Here is a 20,681-nt window from a genome sequence, read left to right on the forward strand (position 1 = left end):
TCAACAATAATACACAAATAAAGCAGTAAATATGTACTAAAATCATACAATTTTATTATAAAACTTCTGAGCACAAGGGTGAAATTTTACACTGAGCTGTAGCTGACAAATGAAGGACATTTGTTTACAATTATTTTCGCTCCCTTATCAACCTTCTGTAAGTCTCTCTTTCACCTTCTCCTCTATATTTGTGTAATACTTAATTTGGGTCAGGAGGTCTTTGGTGGTCTGCAGATCCCCTGTGAAAAGAGATTCATGAAGTAAACACAAAAACAGCTTTTCCACTCACGTGCCAAGGAAGTATGCATGCCACCAAGGCCTTGGCCGTGAATGTCAGTCACATTTGTTTACAAAAAAAGAGAGAAAAATACCTTTGTTTAGCGATGAATTAATCTGTTTAGTCAAATCTTTCAGTTTATCTGGAGAACGAATGAGGTAAATTAATATACAGTATAAACAACAGAAAATCTACTATCGTTTCATTAAAAAAGTGCCAAAATAAAGTACATTTTGAGTGTAAACAACCCAACTGTACTCATTTAACAGGGAACCAATCAAAACTCAAACATAATGCCACAAAACCTTGAACTTTTCACTGAAATGAACCTAGTTCTGCAAAGAGTCACGTAAACAAGCCCTAAGATGTGGGCACAGTGCAATACTTCTACCATCACTTCCTTATTGTTTCACTACACACCTCGCACCGACCGCCCGATAGCATTGACCTCGTCCTGGCCCTGAGTCTCAGCGAGGCTCTCGTTGACCTCCATGACCTCCAAGAGAAATTGAGGGTCCACAGTGGCATCCATACCCTCGTCAAGTAAAATCCCTTTCAGCTCCAGCTAAAGTAGAACATTCATGTTACAAAGAGGAAAAAGCTACATGGCACCAGTTCACTACAATATAAAACTCAATATTAGCTCTACTAGTCATGCCAGCAACTTGAACCATGTAGAAAAATGAACTACTAATTTTTCAATATGTTAGTCAAGGTGTATAGTGGAATCCAAAAAGTCTCGATACTACACTGAAAATCTGGTAGTTTGACAAATGTAAACAAATAAATAATATGATCAAATTTAGGTGGAATATTAAGGATAGTGCATTATTTGCAGGTCACTAATCAAATAAAAGCTCATTTGTGACATTGACCATGTTTAATCTTTTGTACAAAAGGTGATATAGTGTATAGTGTACATTCTGTACCGGGGCAAAAGTAATAGTAATAATAATTCCTTGCATTTATATAGCGCTTTTTCTAGGCACTCAAAGCGCTTTACATAGTATAGGGGGAATCTCCTCAACCACCACCAGTGTGCAGCATCCGCCTGGATGATGCGACGGCAGCCATAGTGCGCCAGAACGCCCACCACACACCAGCTATTGGTGGTTATGTAGTTATGTAGCCAATTCAGGGATGGAGATTAATACGATGCCATGGTAGATAGGGGCCAATGGGGGGTATTTGGCCAGGACACCGGGGTTACACCCCTACTCTTTACGAGAAGTGTCCTGGGATTTTTAATGACCACAGAGAGTCAGTGCACAGTTTGTCAACTTATACAAATACATTTGAGACAATAAGATGCTGGTTTTAGTTAAAAATGAAGATAATGCTTACTCAAAATAACTACTTCAGAAATGGAGGCATAATTTCAAACACATTTGGCATTTAATTACATCGTAAGTATTCTAGAAACAAATTTATCTCCATTGCGATTGGATCAGTCAATGTGAGCCCACTTTGAACATTTTCCATATCAAGTCTATTCACCCCACTTAAGATAAACAATGCGTTTTATGGGGGCCTTTAGCCTCTGCAACATTGGGGCATTTAACCCAAATGCTATCCTTTCAATTATTAAATGGTAAATGGTTTGCACTTATATAGCGCCTTTATTTAATCTTAGAGGTTACCAAAGCACTTTACGCTGTGTCCCATTCACACACACATTCACACTAACACTCATACACCAAAGACGAGCCATGCCTGCTTACTTCACTTGACCTAAAATAATGTGCCTTTTCCTAAAAATGTTAAAATATCTGATATTTATTTTTATTTTTTTAAATCATACACCCTCATGAGGGTCTAAAGGGATTCTTTCGGTTTTAAATGACAACAGAATGGCTACCTGCATGTTGGTTACATCACCTGACTTTGATTTGGTGAGAACATTTTTGGTGGGATTTATTTATTTTATTACTTTCAAATATTAATCATAAAAGACTTGTTATATGAATATAAGACTTATAAAAATAAGACTTACGATTTATTAAATCATTTATTTTTTTTATTTTCACCGTTTTCAGATGGTTACCCCACTTTAGACATGTAAAAAATATATATAATTGACTTCATAGTAGAGGTCTTTTTAAGTAATTGTTTTGTGTTTTAATCTGTTTTTGAATAACTTAATAGAATCCGAACAAAACAATTGATCGTCATGTCATTGTCCAACATCTGACCTACGGCTGCCATTTACACAACAAATGTTAGCCAAAAACAAAAAGTTACCATGTAGACAGCCCGACTCAAGGGTTTCTGTAGCATTCTGTAGGCTTTGTTCATAAGTGCTGATTGTCTTTCTGAATATTCACGCTCTTTCTGTGAAAAGAATCAAAGAATCACAAATTCATTCCAAATGTAAAGAATTCTTCTTACTGGCTACACAAACAAATGTATCAGGCCCTAACAGGAACAAATTGCATGAATTTACAATAAAGCTACATTTAGTGCTACACCGAATGACCTACATGGACACTAAAAGCTACACTTAAAAATGTATGAATGTCTTTGCATTATATAAGAAACTTTCAAACTAGTGGCTTGGCATTTCTTTTAAAGAGATATAGCACAGACACACTTTCATGCATGAAGATGAAGACAATGAAGAACATGAAGACAAAACAAATTTGGACACTTTCCGGTGGTCAAACATTAGTGGAACATGGTCATAGGTTAATGTGCTGAACTACACCCGTGGTTACTCTACTACAACACCTGTGTGAACTTGAGGGGAACTGATATCATATATCCACTAAAAATCACTTTGGGGTTAGCTGTGTGAATGTCATTGCAAAAAGTTCTGAGAAACTACTCTTACTGGCCAAATACATTTGAGGCCACTGTAAATATACAAAGTATAAAGCAAACAAAATGATTTCCACAGAACATTGTGTTTTATAGGGTAAGAGCAGAGTGGTAAAATAAGTGCTTTACTCAGCCCAAGTTTTCTAACTTCGCAAAACATTATATCATTATGAACTGTTGTCACATTTAATTTAGGAATCACAACCAATTCTGTGTTTGTGGTGAGGATTTCCTCTTGGGAATGAGGTGAATTGTCAAAAAGCAAAACCCCAGCAATGATGATAATTGTGTTTTTAGTCCTGAAGGATCTCAGTGTGTGGGTGGACGCAGAGGGTCTGAACTGTGATGAGATTCGTCAGAGACGTCAGATAGAATAACAGGTGAGAAACGAATGAAATGAGTTGCAGAAGCGAAACATTTTCAGCTGTCACAGTTGCCAACCCTTGAGAATCAACATCCGGCTTTGCTTTTGTTGTCAAGAGACCTGATCGGATAGGGGAAAATACAAGACCTGTCTTCTGCTCTACATGAAGGATTAGTTGCTGTATACCTTTTACAGTAAAAACTAAATAGATCAGGATTATGGATTAGCCTCAGTCACCCTTCACTTACATTGCATCTCTTTTCCAGACAGTGAAAGTGAATGGTGACTGAGGCTTACATTTTGCCCAATATCTCTTTTGTGTTCAACAAAAGAAAGCAAGTATTTTTTTAACAGCATTAGCTTTTATTTATGGGTAACTTCCCTTATATATATATATATATATATATATATATATATATATATATATATATATATATATATATATTGTGTATGAAATGCGCTATATAAATAAACTCGCCTTGCCTATATATATATACACTGGTGACCAAAAGTTTGGAATAATGTACAGCTTTTGCTGTTTCGGAAGGAAATTGGTACTTCGGCATTCAACTGATCACACAGTATAGTCAGGACATTACTGATGTAAATAAAACAGCACCACTATTGTACTATTTCAAAAAAGCAATTTTTGATAAAATCTGGACAGGCCCATATGTACAACTAACAAGAGGATAAGTACATCAGAGTCTCTAGTTTGAGAAATAGACGCCTCACATGTCCTCCGCTGACGGCTTCATTGAATTCTACCCACTCAACACCAGTTTCATGTACAACAGTAAAGAGACTGACGACTCAGGAGGACTTATGGGAAGAATTGCAAAGAAAAAGCCACTTTTGAAACAGAAAAACAAAAAGAAAATGTTAGGGTGGGCAAAGAAAGACAGACATTGGACAACAGATAATTGGAAAAGAGTGTTATGGATCTTAACCCCATTGAACTTCTGTGGGATCATCTTGACTGTAATGTGCGTGAGAAGTGCCCAACAAGACAGACACATTTATGGCAAGTGCTACAGGAAGTGTGGGTGTCACCTGAGTATTACATTTACATATACCTGATTAACAGTTATGTGCTTTAGCCCACCACCACCACCACCACTGCTGTTCAGTATCTTGTACAGTGCACGTGGAGGATTTTTTTATGAGAAATATTTGAAGTAGTTTCAGAAGATCTGTAAAAAAATTACAATTGTAATAGTAATTTTTCACATGATTAATGACCTGACTATACATTATGATCAGTTGAATGCCACTTTAGTGAATAAAAGTACCAATTTCTTTCCATAAGAGCAATATCTGTACATTATTCCACCAGTGTGTGTGTGTGTGTGTGTGTGTGTGTGTGTGTATACACTCACCTAAAGGATTATTAGGAACACCATACTAATACTGTGTTTGACCCCCTTTCGCCTTCAGAACTGCCTTAATTCTACGTGGCATTGATTCAACAAGGTGCTGAAAGCAATCTTTAGAAATGTTGGCCCATATTGATAGGATAGCATCTTGCAGTTGATGGAGATTTGTGGGATGCACATCCAGGGCACGAAGCTCCCGTTCCACCACATCCCAAAGATGCTCTATTGGGTTGAGATCTGGTGACTGTGGGGGCCATTTTAGTACAGTGAACTCATTGTCATGTTCAAGAAACCAATTTGAAATTATTCGAGCTTTCTGACATGGTGCATTATCCTGCTGGAAGTAGCCATCAGAGGATGGCTACATGGTGGCCATAAAGGGATGGACATGGTCAGAAACAATGCTCAGGTAGGCCGTGGCATTTAAACGATGCCCAATTGGCACTAAGGGGCCTAAAGCGTGCCAAGAAAACATCCCCCACACCATTACACCACTACCACCACCAGCCTGCACAGGGGTAACAAGGCATGATGGATCCATGTTCTCATTCTGTTTACGCCAAATTCTGACTCTACCATCTGAATGTCTCAACAGAAATCGAGACTCATCAGACCAGGCAACATTTTTCCAGTCTTCAACTGTCCAATTTTGGTGAGCTCTTGCAAATTGTAGCCTCTTTTTCTTATTTGTACTAGAGATGAGTGGTACCCGGTGGGGTCTTCTGCTGTTGTAGCCCATCCGCCTCAAGGTTGTGCGTGTTGTGGCTTCACAAATGCTTTGCTGCATACCTCGGTTGTAACGAGTGGTTATTTCAGGCAAAGTTGCTCTTCTATCAGCTTGAATCAGTCGGCCCATTCTTCTCTGACCTCTAGCATCAACAAGGCATTTTCGCCCACAGGACTGCCGCATACTGGATGTTTTTCCCTTTTCACACCATTCATTGTAAACCCTAGAAATGGTTGTGCGTGAAAATCCCAGTAACTGAGCAGATTGTGAAATACTCAGACCGGCCCGTCTGGCACCAACAACCATGCCATGCTCAAAATTGCTTAAATCACCTTTCTTTCCCATTCTCACATTCAGTTTGGAGTTCAGGAGATTGTCTTGACCAGGACCACACCCCTAAATGCATTGAAGCAACTGCCATGTGATTGGTTGATTAGATAATTGCATTAATGAGAAATTGAACAGGTGTTCCTAATAATCCTTTAGGTGAGTGTAGATATAGTGTGTATTATAAGTGTATATAAAGTGTATATTTCAGGTACTTATTCCAGGTTAAGCTCAGTCGACAGCATGTGGCATAATATTGATTACCACAACAAAAAATTTCAACTCCTCCCTCCTTTTCTTTAAAAAAAAAAAAGCAAAAACTCGAGTTTACAGTGAGACACAGTGAATGTGGGCTAATTTTTGGAGGGTTTAAAAAGCAGAAATGTGATACTTATAATTTAATAAAAGCACACATTAATTCTTCTGTTAAAACTCATGTATTATTTGAGCTGTAAAGTTGCTTAAATAATCGTTTTACAGTTGTTTTAGGTGTTTAGGGTTTATGACTTTACATCATCATGGCAGCAAAGTTGTAAAATTAGATATAACTTTACACAACAAAGGTAAGAAAGACATTTTATCACACTTAAATCATGTTAAAATAATATAATGTTTACATATTGTATCGTGGCTATCCTTTTGAAACCCCATTGACTTCCATTGTAAGTGCTTAACTGTAACACAGATTTTTGCATATTCTAATGAAAAGGAGTGACATGTCTAAATAAATGTTTGTGGTAATCAACAGTATGCCACAAATGCTGTCGATTAAGCTTAAATTGTTTTGAACACAGAATAATCCTTTAAAGGGATAGTTCACCCAAAAATGACAAATCTCTCATAATTTACTCGCCATCATGCAATTCCAGATATGTTTGACTTTCTGAACACAAACAAAGATTTTTAGAAGAATATTTCAGTTCTGTTGGTCCACACAATGCAAGTGAATGGTGGCCAGAACTTTGAAGGTCCAAAAAGCCCATAAAAGCAGCAAAAAAACAAACAAACAAAAAATCCATAAGACTCCAGTGATTAAATCCATATCTTAAGAAGCAATACATTTGGTGTTGCTGAGAAACAGTAGTGATGTGACGTTCGACACCGAAGCTTTGAAGCTCCGAATTAAAGCACTGTATCAAAGCTTGATTCGCTTTGGCCAAAACTACGTGATCAGTGATGTCCGAAGCTTCATTCGGCTAAAAACCACGTGACTGATTCGGTATCTGGTATAAAAGCAGCGCAAACCACAATACAAATTTCAACCTAATACAGTCACATAAACACACTCCCCTGTTAATAAAGTTTGACTGCCAGATGCCACAATCATATTTTACCCAGTCTACACATTCAGTTATTTATTTTCATTTATGCATTAATTATGAATTTACTCTCATATGCTGTATTTTTATGTTTTAACATAACATAAGAACTTGGTACCTTATAAATGAAGCCCTTGATTGAGCCTTGAATTACTGGGTTATTTAGTAACACTTAAGTGAACAAAACACAAAAAGGACATACTGTATAGCATTGATAATGATTTTTATTGCTTCAGACAAAAGCAAAATTTTGCCATTACTAAGAAACAGATAAATATTTAAGTCCTTTTTTACTACTAATGTTCTTTTGTAAGTTGCTTCGGATAAAAGCATCAGCCAAATTAATAAATGTAAAAGTAAATTCTCCTTCCTGCGCAGTAGGTGGCGATATGCACAAAGAATGCGAATCGCCAAAATCAAAAGAAGAATGTGAAAGTAAAAGTGGAGATTTGTAATAAAAAAGACTTAAATATTGATTTGTTTCTTATCCACACACCTATCATATTGCTTTTGAAGACATGGATAAAACCACTGGAGTCATATTAATTACTTGTATGCTGCCTTTATGTGCTTTATAGACCTTTAAAGTTCTGGTCACCATTCACTTGCATTGTATGGACTACAAACCGGAGATATTCTTCGAAAAATCTCTGTCTGTGTTCAGCAGAAGAAAGAAAGTTATACACATCTAGGATGGCATGAGGGTGAGTAAATGATGAGAGACTTTTCCTTTTTGGGTGAACTGTCACTTTAATGTGATGTCATAAAACTGCTTGAATAATAAATACACAAGACTGTTGTTTAAACTAGATTAACATGAATTATATCATGTCAAATACCCGATTACAAGCTACATTTAGTTTTGTGAAGTACTGCATATAACAAAGTTTATAAAACACTGTCATAAATAGTACCAATGCCAAACAATACCAATGATTTCTGGCTGAAGTTGTCAGGATGAAGAGATCTTTGAAGCTCCACATATCTTTTCTGAAGTTTTTGGGTGTCCAAAGAAAATGTTTGTTCACTAAGGAAAAGGAAACATATGCAGCTACATGCATCAAAAAGGACACATGTGCTATTATTAAGTTGCATATTGTTAAAGAAACACATTGATATCTTATAGTTGTTTATGTGTGCACTGTGTAAATAATTATCTAAGATCATGACCACCATACCACCTAATGCACAAGATGTTATGGCACAAGTTATGTCAGATAAGAAGTATTAATAACCAAGAGAAGGGAGTATAAACGACCACAAGTCAGACTCACCAGTTCATGATGTCAAAATAATTCGTATTGTCATCATCCGGAGGTTGGATCACTTTACAGGATGAACAGAAGAATAATTCTACAGGAGATCCACATTTCCAACAGAGTCTATTGACTGAAACAGTGCAAAAACACTTTGACATCTGACTGTAGTTCAGTGTCAAGTGTCCTTTGGCTGCTGTACGATAAAAAACCTCTTTTATGTCCTTACTGTTAAAGCTGAGAGGTCGTGATGGAGAGACACATGAATGTGAGGTAATGTTAACACCTTGTCCGTTTGATATTAATTTGTTTGCATGTTTATATCGGTGAGAAGTTAATAAAAAGCGCAGTCTGTTCAAAGTTGTCATGCCTATACAGTTAAATTATTTAAAAAATGTGAATGCATTACTTCCTATCGTGAACAACAGGAAATATGTCAAAATAAAGGTTTCTTAAAAGTGAGTCGTATTTTAAAACAAAAACAGTTTGTGCTCATGAAATATGTAAATATTATAAGGGATTTAGTATTATATTTATATGTATTTATCTTCATATTTTAATTGTATTATTTCATTTTATTTCATTGTTAACCGCAAGGTGGGAAAAAATAATAATAAAAAATAACGGTGAAAATAACGGGGTTTTTCTCTCTTCCAAAATGTTTTTTTATTTCTCTATTAAATGTTTTTTATTCTCTCTTCAAAAAAATTTTTTTCTCTCTCTTCTCTTTCTTGAAGAGAGAAAAAAAACATATTTTTTTGAAGAGAGAAAAAAACGTTTTAAGAAGAGAGAAAAAAATTAAGACAGACTCAGGAAGGAACTGAGACGCTTTTATATATATATATATATATGTATATATATATAGGTTTTATTTTTTTTAATTTTATTTACCGTTATTTTTATTTTCCACCTTGCGGTTCAGGGCTTCAGTAATTATTTATTTTATTTAAAATTATTTTATAGCATTTCAATTTAATATATATATATATATATATATATATATATATATATATATATATATATATATATATATATATATATATATATATAATATTACATTAAATATGTAAACAAAATTAAATCATAAAATATGTCAATCAGAGTTGTTTTAGAGGTACAGAGAGGTGATTGCAAAATAAGAATAATGTAAACATAAATATGACTTGTTTTGTTGGTATGTAGTTCGTCATCTGTACTGCATAGCTGTTCTTTCCGAGCACATTTGCAAAATAAATAAATAAATACATTAAGTAAACAAAGAAACAAAACCAGAATGCTCCACTAATGTTTAAAATTTTCAGTATAAGGAAATAAAAAATATTAATAAATAAATTGCTGCAATTAAAATGACATGGAGTGGCCCTGCTATGCAAGGACTTTTAATTTGTAAAGTGTAACATGAACTACATTTCCCAATCGCTTCTGATTGGCTGAATCATGTTGTGTGATGTTAATTTTAAACCTTGCTGGAAGTGAGTGGGTTTTCCCGGCAGATTTGATGAGGAGTCCATGCGGTCGGTTATTCCAGTTTTGCAGAGATCACTTAAGACTTTTTGAAAAAGGTATGCAAAAGCAACATAACATCATTTAATGTTCACGAATATGTCCTGATTCTAATACTGTAAGTACATGCATGCATCAGTCAACTTCCTTGGTCGCGGAATTATCCGTAAAGTGCTAAACGAAAGCAAAGTGCAACTCATTTTGCTTGTATTAAGTACAATAAATGTTACAAGCTAATGCGAACTTGACCTCCAAACTACTTGGAATAACTAAAGTGACGTTATCTGTCTAAATCTAAATATACAAGTATTCGTCAATTTACTTACTACTTCAGTTTGTTTTCTTTTAAGCTGTTTATTTCCTCAAAATCATGAGAATAAAAAACACTAAAATTCTAAATGACAATGCAACTTCTAAAATATGCACTTAAAAACAATATATATATATATATATATATATATATATATATATATATATATATATATATATATATATATATATAATGTTTATTAATGAAAGTATCATTAATGTCTTGAATTTTACGTTTTTGGGTTAATTGCATGTGTATGTGTATAATGCCTAATATTTAACTTGTTACTTTTAAAAAGTAGTAGGCAGTACCTCATAGTATACAGTAGGCAAGCAAGTATTTCATTCCTAACATAGCCATTTGATAAAGTCAGTGTTTTAATAATACTCAACATGTGTATTGTGGTCCGTTGTTTATTGTCCATATTTTGCATTGCTAACTCCCCAGAGTAAGATAACATGTCTGAGGAACCTGGACCAAGTGGCCAATCCCATTCCCAGAGTCAATCCCAGTCCCAATCCCAGTCCCAAACCCAGTCCCAGCCCGGATCAAGTTCATCATCCGCCCCAACATCGTCTAGTCAGGGCTCTTCTTCTGGCTCAGGGACCCTGAGTTCTGTGGATACGGTCCCTGTCCAAGAACTGCAACCTATTCCGGAGGACGAGGAGGACCCCCAACCTCAGGTGTGGGGCTGCATCATTCCCTTGGTGCAGGGCTTCAGTGTTTTGAGTTAAGTGTATTGTCCACCTCGATGGATGAATCTGAATTGGCTTTGTTTACACACCACATACAGTAAATCTGATGTGGTTTTGGATCTGGCTGATCACACTGTCACGTTGTAAGAGATGGATCCATTTGTTCTGACAGTGTAGATAATATCCGGTGTATCTACATCGGTTGTTTTAGTAATGATGTAAATGTCAGCTTGATGCCATGAGACTTTCTCATACAACTACTGAAAGTGTTTTCAGTGACTCATTCAATCATTCCATGTATTCAATACATAGTGAATGTCACAGTTATTGTTATTGGTCACAGTTCATTATGAGGAATTGCACATTATGAGTGAAAATAAGTTTACCCGGACAACTATATCGCATTTTATATGTCCCAAGTGACAAAAAACACTTGAAATCCGAACTGACAATTTGAGATGAGACTCATTCCAAGAAATCAGATTGGGTTTCAAACCACAGATGGATCTGGTGTCAGTCTGGTTTGTAACGATTGGATTTAAGTTATTTTAGATTTTTGATCAGACATCTGATTTACTTTTAAAAAAATGTTTCCATGCATGATTTGAGCAGATGCAAATTTCAAGTTTTCCATACTCTCTTTCCACACTAAAGCAACAATTGTGGTTGCAATGAAGCTCTTATAACGCAAGTACACGGGGCAAAGCAATAAACATTCAAATACACAAAGTTTCAGAAGTACAGCCACAAGAATTTCTTAAAGGTGAATATGTAACTTCTGTGCCACCAAATGGAATCGCAAAAATAAACATTGTTTTCAAAACGGCTTTCTGAAAACGCCCCTTGATATAAAAAAAAAAAAAAAAAAAGGTAGTCCCACCCCCAGCTTGGGGGCATGTCATTGGTAGAGTCAGTGTTGTTGTGTTGTCTTTTCCTGGTTGTTCATCTTCATTCTGTATGTACAGTGAAATAGTTAATCAAATATTTTCCTCTTATTGGTGGACCCTTTTCTCTGCCTTTAGCAATTCGGATAGGTGTTTGAATTTATTTATTTATTTATTTATTTATTTTTTTTTTTATGCATTTGGCAGATGCTTTTATCCAAAGCCACTTACAGTGCACTTATTACAGAGACAATCCCTCCAGAGCAACCTGGAGTTAAGTGCCTTGCTCAAGGACAAAATGGTGCCTTGCTCAAGGACAAAATGGTGCCTTGCTCAAGGACAAAATGGTGCCTTGCTCAAGGACAAAATGGTTTCTGGTGTGGTGCACAGACAAATAAAAACAAAACATGAAACTGTACCTTAAATCACTTTTTGCATCTGTCCTTATCTATCCCTTAATTTATTTTGATGGTGTAACCACTTATTGACGTTGATTCATAAAACTACTTAATTTAGATTTAGAAACAAGGATAAATAGACAGACGGATCTAATTTGGTAGAGCTTTAAACTAGGGATGCACCGCTCCGATTATTGACGATCGGTCCGACGAGCCCGATCCAAATCAGATACTGTGTCAAGCTAAAAAAAAATGACGTAAAAGAACCATAAAAACACCATTAAAGCGGTTCATTTGACTCGTGCATTTTATTCAAAGCCACTTGAAGATGTGCTATAGCTCTGTGAATCACGAAAGTCTGTGTTTTAGAAGTAAATAGATAAAATGCATGTGCAGCTCTGGCGCGTCAGTGAATGGTGCTGCTCGGTTTACACCCACGCCTTCACGTGGTGTGCGATATTTGAGCACTACTCGCAAATTTACCTCTCTTTCCGACTCAACTCTTGGGGGCCTGGATAGCTCGGCGATTATTGACTCTGACTACAACCCCTGGAGGCACGAGTTCAAATCCAGGGTGAGCTGAGTGAATCCAGACAAGTCTCCTAAGCAACCAAATTGGCCCAGTTGCTAGGGAGGGTAGAGTCACATGGGGTAACCTCCTCATTGTAGCGATTTAGTGGCTCTCGCTCTGAATTGGTCATGTGGTAAGTTGTACGTGAATGCTGGAGAGTAGCATGAGGCTCCACATGCTGGGATTCTCCAAGGTGTCATGCACAACGAGAATGAGATGCGTGGATTGACTGTCTCAGAAGCGAAGGTAACTGAGACTTGCCCTCCACCACCCGGATTGAGGTGAGTAACCGTGCCACCATGAGAACCTAGTAAGTAGTGGGAATTTTGCATTCCAAGTTAACTCATGTTGAAACAGTTGGTATAGTGCGCCTATGTACACTGCATGCACACACCAAGTGCCAATTGTGCGCCCAGTATCTGCGTTGCCAAAAATGTAACTTTTTTTAAAGTATTATCGCAAACCCTTGTAATATGCATATTGCGATTAATTCCTTTCGTGCAGCTCTACTTCCTTTCAAAGTGTATTACTGTAAATATGATTTTTGCTTTTTATATATTCAGATTGAGGGACAAATTATTTTCAGTGGTAATCAATACAATGCCACAATTGTCGATAAAAATTGTGATTAAACATTCCTTTTAATGGTGATGGGGTTACTATTATGGTATAACAAGAATGTGGCTTTCTTTTTTTTATACTTTACAGATTGTGTTGAAAATCAGTATTCATTTGGACGGGACAGACAATGCGATTACACGTTCAGCAACTCTGTTGTCAAAAAATCTGCACATTTCCACACTTACAGCAAAAAACACTTCAGAATTTTTAAGGTAAGATTAATTAATATTCAGGAACTATTCAGTCATCAAATGTGCTTTTACTTCGAGGCTAATTATATTTTAATTTAAATGATAAGAAGTAAAGCACAAAAATGCAACTTTCTTTACAGTTTTTTTCAGCTGTAAATGTTTGAGTTCAAATATACACATATTTACACTAATACTAATGTGACACTAAAATGTGTGACTTTATGCCTCAGTCTAGGAGTAGAATTCACATTAGATCAGTAAAAGAAGCAGTTAAACCACTCTGATGATTTAAAGTAATATATATGCCATATATAATGTTAAATTTGTCTTGTTTACATTCTGAATTTATGGAGTTATTGAGCTAACATGCTAAATGTGGCTATATTATGCACCTATTACACTCTTTTATTGAGATTTGTGATGACACTGATACTACTGCAAAGATTGGTGTATAAAAGAGTGTTAATGGGCAAAATACAGACAAAGAATGATGACAGGCATACCTCACTATGGGCAGATGTGGGAAGGACTTTTGCTGCAGATAGCACATGAGTGAAGCAACTTGTAAAACAAAAGAGTGGAAGGGCACTTGAGAGTATTTGAGTAGATTTGATTCCTTTTGTAGACTTAATTAATAAAAAATAAAACCTGCATGATATGGTCTTAGAGAATGTCTCTTAAGCGGACGATCGTACATAAGTAGGTATGTTTGCACCAGGTCGCTTATAACTGCACGCCGGTATGTTCATGTTGACTGATCCTAACTGACTGAATAACAAACAGAATTAGCTGCCGGCCTCAAGGTAGGTGGAGCTCCAGGTCACACCTACCGATGACTTGGACCATTAAGACCGTTTTTAGCAGCCGGAAAGATTTTTTCCCACGCCAAACTGTTACAAAGCACTGAAACCAACTAAAAAGCACTTTTTTTTTTTTTTTTAAATTGCGTCACACCCGTTCGTTCTTCGATTTCGTATGAAGTATATCGGGACCTTAAGCCTCGGCCTATAGTTCACAGCAATCCATTTTACAATTGGATAGATTTATTATAAGTGCTTTTCTAAGGCCGCATCAATGTACACATGCATCCAACTGATGCTTTTACAGTGTCTCGCTTTGTGTCGCATCATAAACAGTATTTTTAGCTCACTGTGTCAAGTTACACATAGTTTGAAATGTTGAAAAATACGTCTCGAGATCCCTGCATTCAGAATTGCGCTCCAAGAACGAGTCCTCATCTTGTGCTGACGCTAGTATCTAGCTAGTATCTAGCAAGCCTGAGCGTGGTTTGTTTTCTGTACATCTGTACTTTGCCTATACTGCAGCTGGAGTTTCGCTTGCTGCCCCCTGCTGAAAACAGGTGGTACTCCAAGCTTGAATTGCTCTAATGGTAGAAATATTCCTTATTTTCGTCTGGGAACATTTTTTTTTACGCATTATTTTTATAAAAGTAAACACGTTAAAGCAACAGCGCTGATATTAATATGACTCGAGCTGTTTTGCTGTTTTCTTTGCTGTTGTTTCAGGAGGAAAATCTTGTATACATTGAGGACCTCAGCGGAAATGGGACGTGGGTGAACGATGAGAAAATGGGAAAGGGGAAGCAATGGCCGCTCAGTAATAATTCTGTTATTGCACTGGCAGAGAAGAAGCACCAAGGTTAGACTTTTAAGTCATCACAATTAAGATTTAGCAGGAGTTTATGGAATTGTTCAATCAAAAAGGACCTTTCTGTCATCACTTACTCACCCTTGTTTTGTTCCAAACCAGTATGGGTGTTTTTCATGGAACTAAAAAGTAGATGCTAAACAGAATGTTCAAGCTGTTTTTTTTCCATACAAAGTGTGCAAATGTTGACTAATGGCTGTCAAGCTTAAAATAGACAAACATTGTAGGGTCATATGGACTACTTGACCAAGTCTTCTAAAGCCAAACAAAAACTTTGAGAAAAAATATAATCACTTGTCACTCTAATGTATGCTTGTATTGTATCAAAGAGCAGAGTGATTCTTTTTTTTATTTTTTTTTATTTGTTTTTGTGTAAATTTTACATCTTGCTTTTAGGTTTAGAACAACATGAGGGTGAACAAATCATATAATTTTTATTGTTGTGTGAACCACCACTCTGTTTTGTAAGATACCTTTTAGCTCAGACTCTTATTGGTTGTTTGGTTGGTTTTGGGCTGGTTGTTTCATTCGACAGTATTCATGTTCATCGACAAGATGGGTGATGAACAGCCAAACCTCCCTACAGAGTTCAGCAAGAAATACCACATTGCCCGAAAGATTGGAACGTAAGTGATCATGATTTTCAGAAAACTTTAAAATATCATGCACTGATTTTATTTTTTAGTAAAATAAGGTCTGTGGTTAACATTACTTGAAGTGACTTTTAGTAGAGGTAGACAATTCTCTGATGAGGTGATATATCAGTTTTATCGATTAAACGGTTCTAATAGTTGCTTTTTGTAACTATCAGTTCTCAGCAAAAATGTATGCCGATAGTTTTTTTGTTTTTTTCTTTTTTTTTTTGTTCCTCTGTTCCTTTTGATAATTAAGTTTGTTAAATTGAAGCAAGGGCATGCAAAGAAAATTACATTGTGTCTCCATTTTTATAATAATGTATAGGCTGTAAAACGTTTAATTTGGGAAATTTTAAATATCAAAATGTATTAATATTAAATTAAATATAAAACATTGTAACAGAGCCAAGTCTCCATTTCAAAATAAAGGTCCCCATAGTGCTTCAGGTTTAAGTGTTAAAATTCCCACATTAGGCACTAAATCGTTTATTTATTTATTTTTTTATTATTATTGGAATTTTGGTTGAAAAATAAACTACATCTGTGATTTTATTCATTTTGGACTGTGGCCTCCATGTCTGTGCTGACTAAAAATATTATCGATTCTATGAATCGATTTTAAAAACTATCAGCCGATTAATCAGTTATTGGGCAGTTATTTCCACCACCTTGGATATTAGTATCGGTCCACCTCTAACTTTTAGGTTTTGTCCTACATCATAAAACTCAGTCATACCTCAAACGTGAATTTGGAAGCCACTGTGTTTTTTAAAAGCGTAATTGCTAACAAATTGATAAATATGGATTACAACTACCTCAAGGATGTGAATTTACGTGCTTGACGAATCAGGACATTCTTTGTAGTTCTTGTTTTAAGAGTGTGCATAATTTGTTGTAGAACAAAACGTGAAAGTCTCTTCACGTAATTTTAACCACAGGCCTTTTTCTGTTTTTTAAATTGAAAACTGCTATTCTAAAAACCCATTTGGGAAATTCCAGAGGGAACCCATTCATTGGAAATTACCATTCCGAGTTGGCCTATAAATTGTTGTCATGACTGAACGGCTCTATTGTATAAACTTGTTTTTTGCTGTATAACCTTTGTGTTTTTTGACAGAGGGGTCTGTGGGGAAGTGAAACTCGCAATTGAAAAGGACACGTGTAAAAAAGTTGCTCTGAAAACGATTAACAAACATGATTTCCCATCAGAAGGGGTACGATCCAGCTGTATTCACTTAACAGTATACATTACAAAATCGTGTTTTACAAGATGTATAACTCCTTTATTGATTAATAAAATGTTTGTATGCATTCCACAGACGGCCACAAGAAATGCGGAAAGGGAAATCGAAATTTTAAAGAAAATTGATCATGTAAGTTTCATGATTGAATCTTACAGCGGTACAGAGGGATTTAGAGAACGTCTTACTCACGTCTCAATTTCTCTCGTCTCCTCTCGCAGCCTTGTTTGATAAAAACAGAGGACTTCTACCAAACAGAAGACTCCTACTACATTGTATTGGAGTAGTAAGTCCTTTTGTTGTGTTTTTGTACTTGTAGTTATAGTTATAGGAATGTGAGTTGCACTGGATCAAAACTTTGAATACTGCTAGAACATAAAATATAAAGTCATATATTTAGTGAGGTTTATGTTTAAATGAATGTTTCAGGTTTAATACTCTTTAACTTCTATGGACAGCATTTGTAACATGCTGTCAATTACCACATAAAACTGTTTCAACTCGTGAGCTCGTAGGAAGAATGTACCAAGTGCAAAAAAATAACCAAATATGTGTTCATTTGTATTTGTTTACATTTTATCCAAAGCCTCTTACTTTGCATTCAATGTATTGATTTTATGTAGTATTCTATTCATAGACACTTTATAGTGAGTTTATCGTAATTATATTCTTACACTCAATCTTTAGACTAAGTTGGCAAACAGATTTGCTCAGTCATAAAATGGAGAAATCTTTTCACTTTGTATTGCATATAGTGATGTATGGGGAGATGGTTTGTATTTTCAAACTGAACAAATCTCAGTACTTGTGGTAGGAGTAGAAACTGCCGCTACCGAATCTCCAGCGCCATGGCAAAAGGTTGATACCCAATTTGTGAGCTTGCAGACTGAACCGAATGTGATGATATACAAAGAGCATGTGCTACGTTTCAGGGCCGATGCTCGAACCCGGGCTGGCAGCATAGGAGTCGGATACACTACTGGTGAGCCACAGGAAAGGCAATGAAACTAACTTGCAAAGGCTTACTCAGAAACGAAGTAGTGTTAAAAAAGAATGAGTTTACAAAAATATAATCCAAAAGGGATGTAGGGCTAAAAAAGTCCATGAATAATCCACAAAGCGCACATATACATATATACACATACATACATGCATGCATGCATAAACGCACACAGCCGTGGCCAAAAGTATTGGCAGTGACATACATTTTGTGTTTCACAAAGTTTTTTTCTTCAGTTGTTGATTCACATTGCATCAGATGCATTTTAAATAATTGCAAAAAGCTTCATTGGCCAAACAAATTAACCATCACAAAAACCCAAATTTCACAGTTTTTTGGCCCTGGCACAAAATGACCAGCTAACATCATTTCACTAAACATATCAGCAGCACCTGGGAAAGTGTGAACGAGTACTAGTCAGGTGAAATCACTCCATTCTGGATTATAAGAGCAGACTGATTGCTATAAAAGGAGGCAAGAAGTGCATCCAATCATTGTGTTCTTGTTAGCAATGGTTACCTCTAAAGAAAGACGTGCAGCCATCATCGCTTAGCATCAAAATGGCCTCACATGCAAGGAAATTGCTGCAAAGAATATTGCACCTGAAAGAACCATTTACCAGATCATCAAGAACTTCAAGGAGAGAGGTTCAACTGCTGTGAAGAAGGCTTCAGGATGTCCCGGAGTATCCAGCAAGCTCCAGGACCGTCTTCTCCTGAGGAGTCAGCTACAGAACCGTGTCACCACCAGTGCAGATATATTGATTGCTCAATATTGGCAGCAGGTTGGTGTGAGTGCATCTGCACTCACAGTGAGGCGAAGACTTTTGGGCAATGTCCTGGTGTCAAGAAGGGCAGCAAAGAAGCCACTCCTCCAAGAAATACATCAAGGACCGACTGAAATTCTGCAGGAAGTACAAGGATTGGACAGCAGAAGACTGGTGCAAAGTTATTTTCTCTGACTGTTTGGGACATCTGGAAAATCGATAGTCCGGAGAAGAAAAGGTGAACGCTATCATGAGTCCTTAATCCAGAGAGAACTTGCATAGGAAAAATTCACAGGGCAAAAGCACAGGAACAGTGACACAGGTAACTTGTCTAGAATGAACTAAACACCAAGCACTGAAGCAAGGGAACAAACCATATATACATATATGTGTATATATGTTATACATATATACACAGGTGCTGGTCATATAATTAGAATATCATCAAAAAGTTGATTTATTTAATTCCATTCAAAAAGTGAAATTTGGATATTATATTCATTCATTACACACAGACTGATATATTTCAAATGTTAAGTTCATTTAATTGTGATAATTAAAACTGACAACTAATGAAAATCCCAAATTCAGTATCTCCGAAAATTAGAATATTACTTAAGACCAATACAAAAAAAGGATTTTTAGAAATGTTGGCCAACTGAAAAGTATGAGCATGTACAGCACTTAATACTTAGTTGGGGCTCCTTTTGCCTGAATTACTGCAGCAATGCGGCGTGGCATGGAGTCAATCAGTCTGTGGCACTGCTCGGGTGTTATGAGAGCCCAGGTTGCTCTGATAGTGGCCTTCAGCTCTTCTGCATTGTTGGGTCTGGCGTATCGCATCTTCCTCTTCACAATACCCCATAGATTTTCTATAGGGTTAAGGTCAGGCGAGTTTGCTGGCCAATTAAGAACAGGGATACCATGGTCCTTAAACCAGGTACTGGTAGCTTTGGCACTGTGTGCAGTTGCCAAGTCCTGTTGGAAAATGAAATCTGCATCTCCATAAAGTTGGTCAGCAGCAGGAAGCATGAAGTGCTCTAAAACGTCCTGGTAGACGGCTGCGTTGACCTTGGACCTCAGAAAACACAGTGGACCAACACCAGCAGATGACATGGCACCCCAAACCATCACTGACTGTGAAAACTTTACACTGGACTTCAAGAAACGTGGATTCTGTGCCTCTCCTCTCTTCCTCCAGACTCTGGGACCTTGATTTCCAAAGGAAATGAAAATGTACTTTCATCAGAGAACATAACTTTGGACCACTCAGTAGCACTCCAGTCCTTTTTGTCTTTAGCCCAGGCGAGATGCTTCTGACGCTGTGTCTTGTTCAAAAGTGGCTTGACACAAGGAATGCGACAGCTGAAACCCATGTCTTGCATACGTCTGTGCGTGGTGGTTCTTGAAGCACTGACTCCAGCTGCGGTCCACTCTTTGTGAATCTCCCCCACATTTTTGAATGGGTTTTGTTTCACAATCCTCTCCAGGGTGCGGTTAACCCTATTGCTTGTACCCTTTTTTCTACCACATCTTTTCCTTCCCTTCGCCTCTCTATTAATGTGCTTTGACACAGAGCTCTGTGAACAGCCAGTCTCTTTAGCAATGACCTTTTGTGTCTTGCCCTCCTTGTGCAAGATGTCAATGGTCGTCTTTTGGACAGCTGACAAGTCAGCAGTCTTCCCCATGATTGTGTAGCCTACAGAACTAGACTGAGAGACCATTTAAAGGCCTT

The 20,681-nt window shown here is 36.7% G+C and overlaps 2 protein-coding genes across 2 annotated transcripts in view; one reads left to right on the forward strand and one right to left on the reverse strand.

The window, feature by feature from the left end:
- On the reverse strand, positions 1 to 8,870 carry LOC127632195 (iron-sulfur cluster co-chaperone protein HscB-like). The gene is made up of 6 exons (XM_052110799.1): positions 8,482 to 8,870; positions 8,138 to 8,234; positions 2,519 to 2,608; positions 698 to 842; positions 372 to 419; positions 1 to 239 (listed from the first exon to the last, which is right to left on the reverse strand). Exons 1-6 carry the CDS (start codon positions 8,829 to 8,831, stop codon positions 148 to 150), a joined length of 822 nt encoding a protein of 273 aa, XP_051966759.1. The 5' UTR covers positions 8,832 to 8,870; the 3' UTR covers positions 1 to 147.
- The window catches only part of chek2 (checkpoint kinase 2), a 24,888-nt gene continuing 12,829 nt past the window's right edge, over positions 8,623 to 20,681 (forward strand). The window contains exons 1-9 of the mRNA XM_052110752.1: positions 8,623 to 8,736; positions 9,957 to 10,025; positions 10,724 to 11,005; positions 13,533 to 13,657; positions 15,163 to 15,295; positions 15,840 to 15,930; positions 17,057 to 17,153; positions 17,259 to 17,312; positions 17,402 to 17,466. Of these exons, the coding sequence (XP_051966712.1) occupies positions 10,735 to 11,005; positions 13,533 to 13,657; positions 15,163 to 15,295; positions 15,840 to 15,930; positions 17,057 to 17,153; positions 17,259 to 17,312; positions 17,402 to 17,466 (836 nt within the window). The 5' untranslated portion in view covers positions 8,623 to 8,736; positions 9,957 to 10,025; positions 10,724 to 10,734. The remainder of the gene's footprint in view (positions 8,737 to 9,956; positions 10,026 to 10,723; positions 11,006 to 13,532; positions 13,658 to 15,162; positions 15,296 to 15,839; positions 15,931 to 17,056; positions 17,154 to 17,258; positions 17,313 to 17,401; positions 17,467 to 20,681) is intronic.

This window comes from Xyrauchen texanus, chromosome 3, assembly GCF_025860055.1.
Source record: "Xyrauchen texanus isolate HMW12.3.18 chromosome 3, RBS_HiC_50CHRs, whole genome shotgun sequence".
NCBI classification, from domain to species: Eukaryota; Metazoa; Chordata; class Actinopteri; order Cypriniformes; family Catostomidae; genus Xyrauchen; species Xyrauchen texanus.

Excerpts from the sequence above, each read along its gene's own strand:
- LOC127632195 (XM_052110799.1), bottom strand. The coding sequence starts at position 8,831 with ATGACAACTTTGAACAGACTGCGCTTTTTATTAACTTCTCACCGATAT. Across the intron at positions 843-2,518 it reads TGAGTCGGGCTGTCTACATG|CTGGAGCTGAAAGGGATTTT; the intron begins GTAACTTTTTGT and ends GTTCTACTTTAG. Across the intron at positions 240-371 it reads TAATTCATCGCTAAACAAAG|GGGATCTGCAGACCACCAAA; the intron begins GTATTTTTCTCT and ends CTCTTTTCACAG.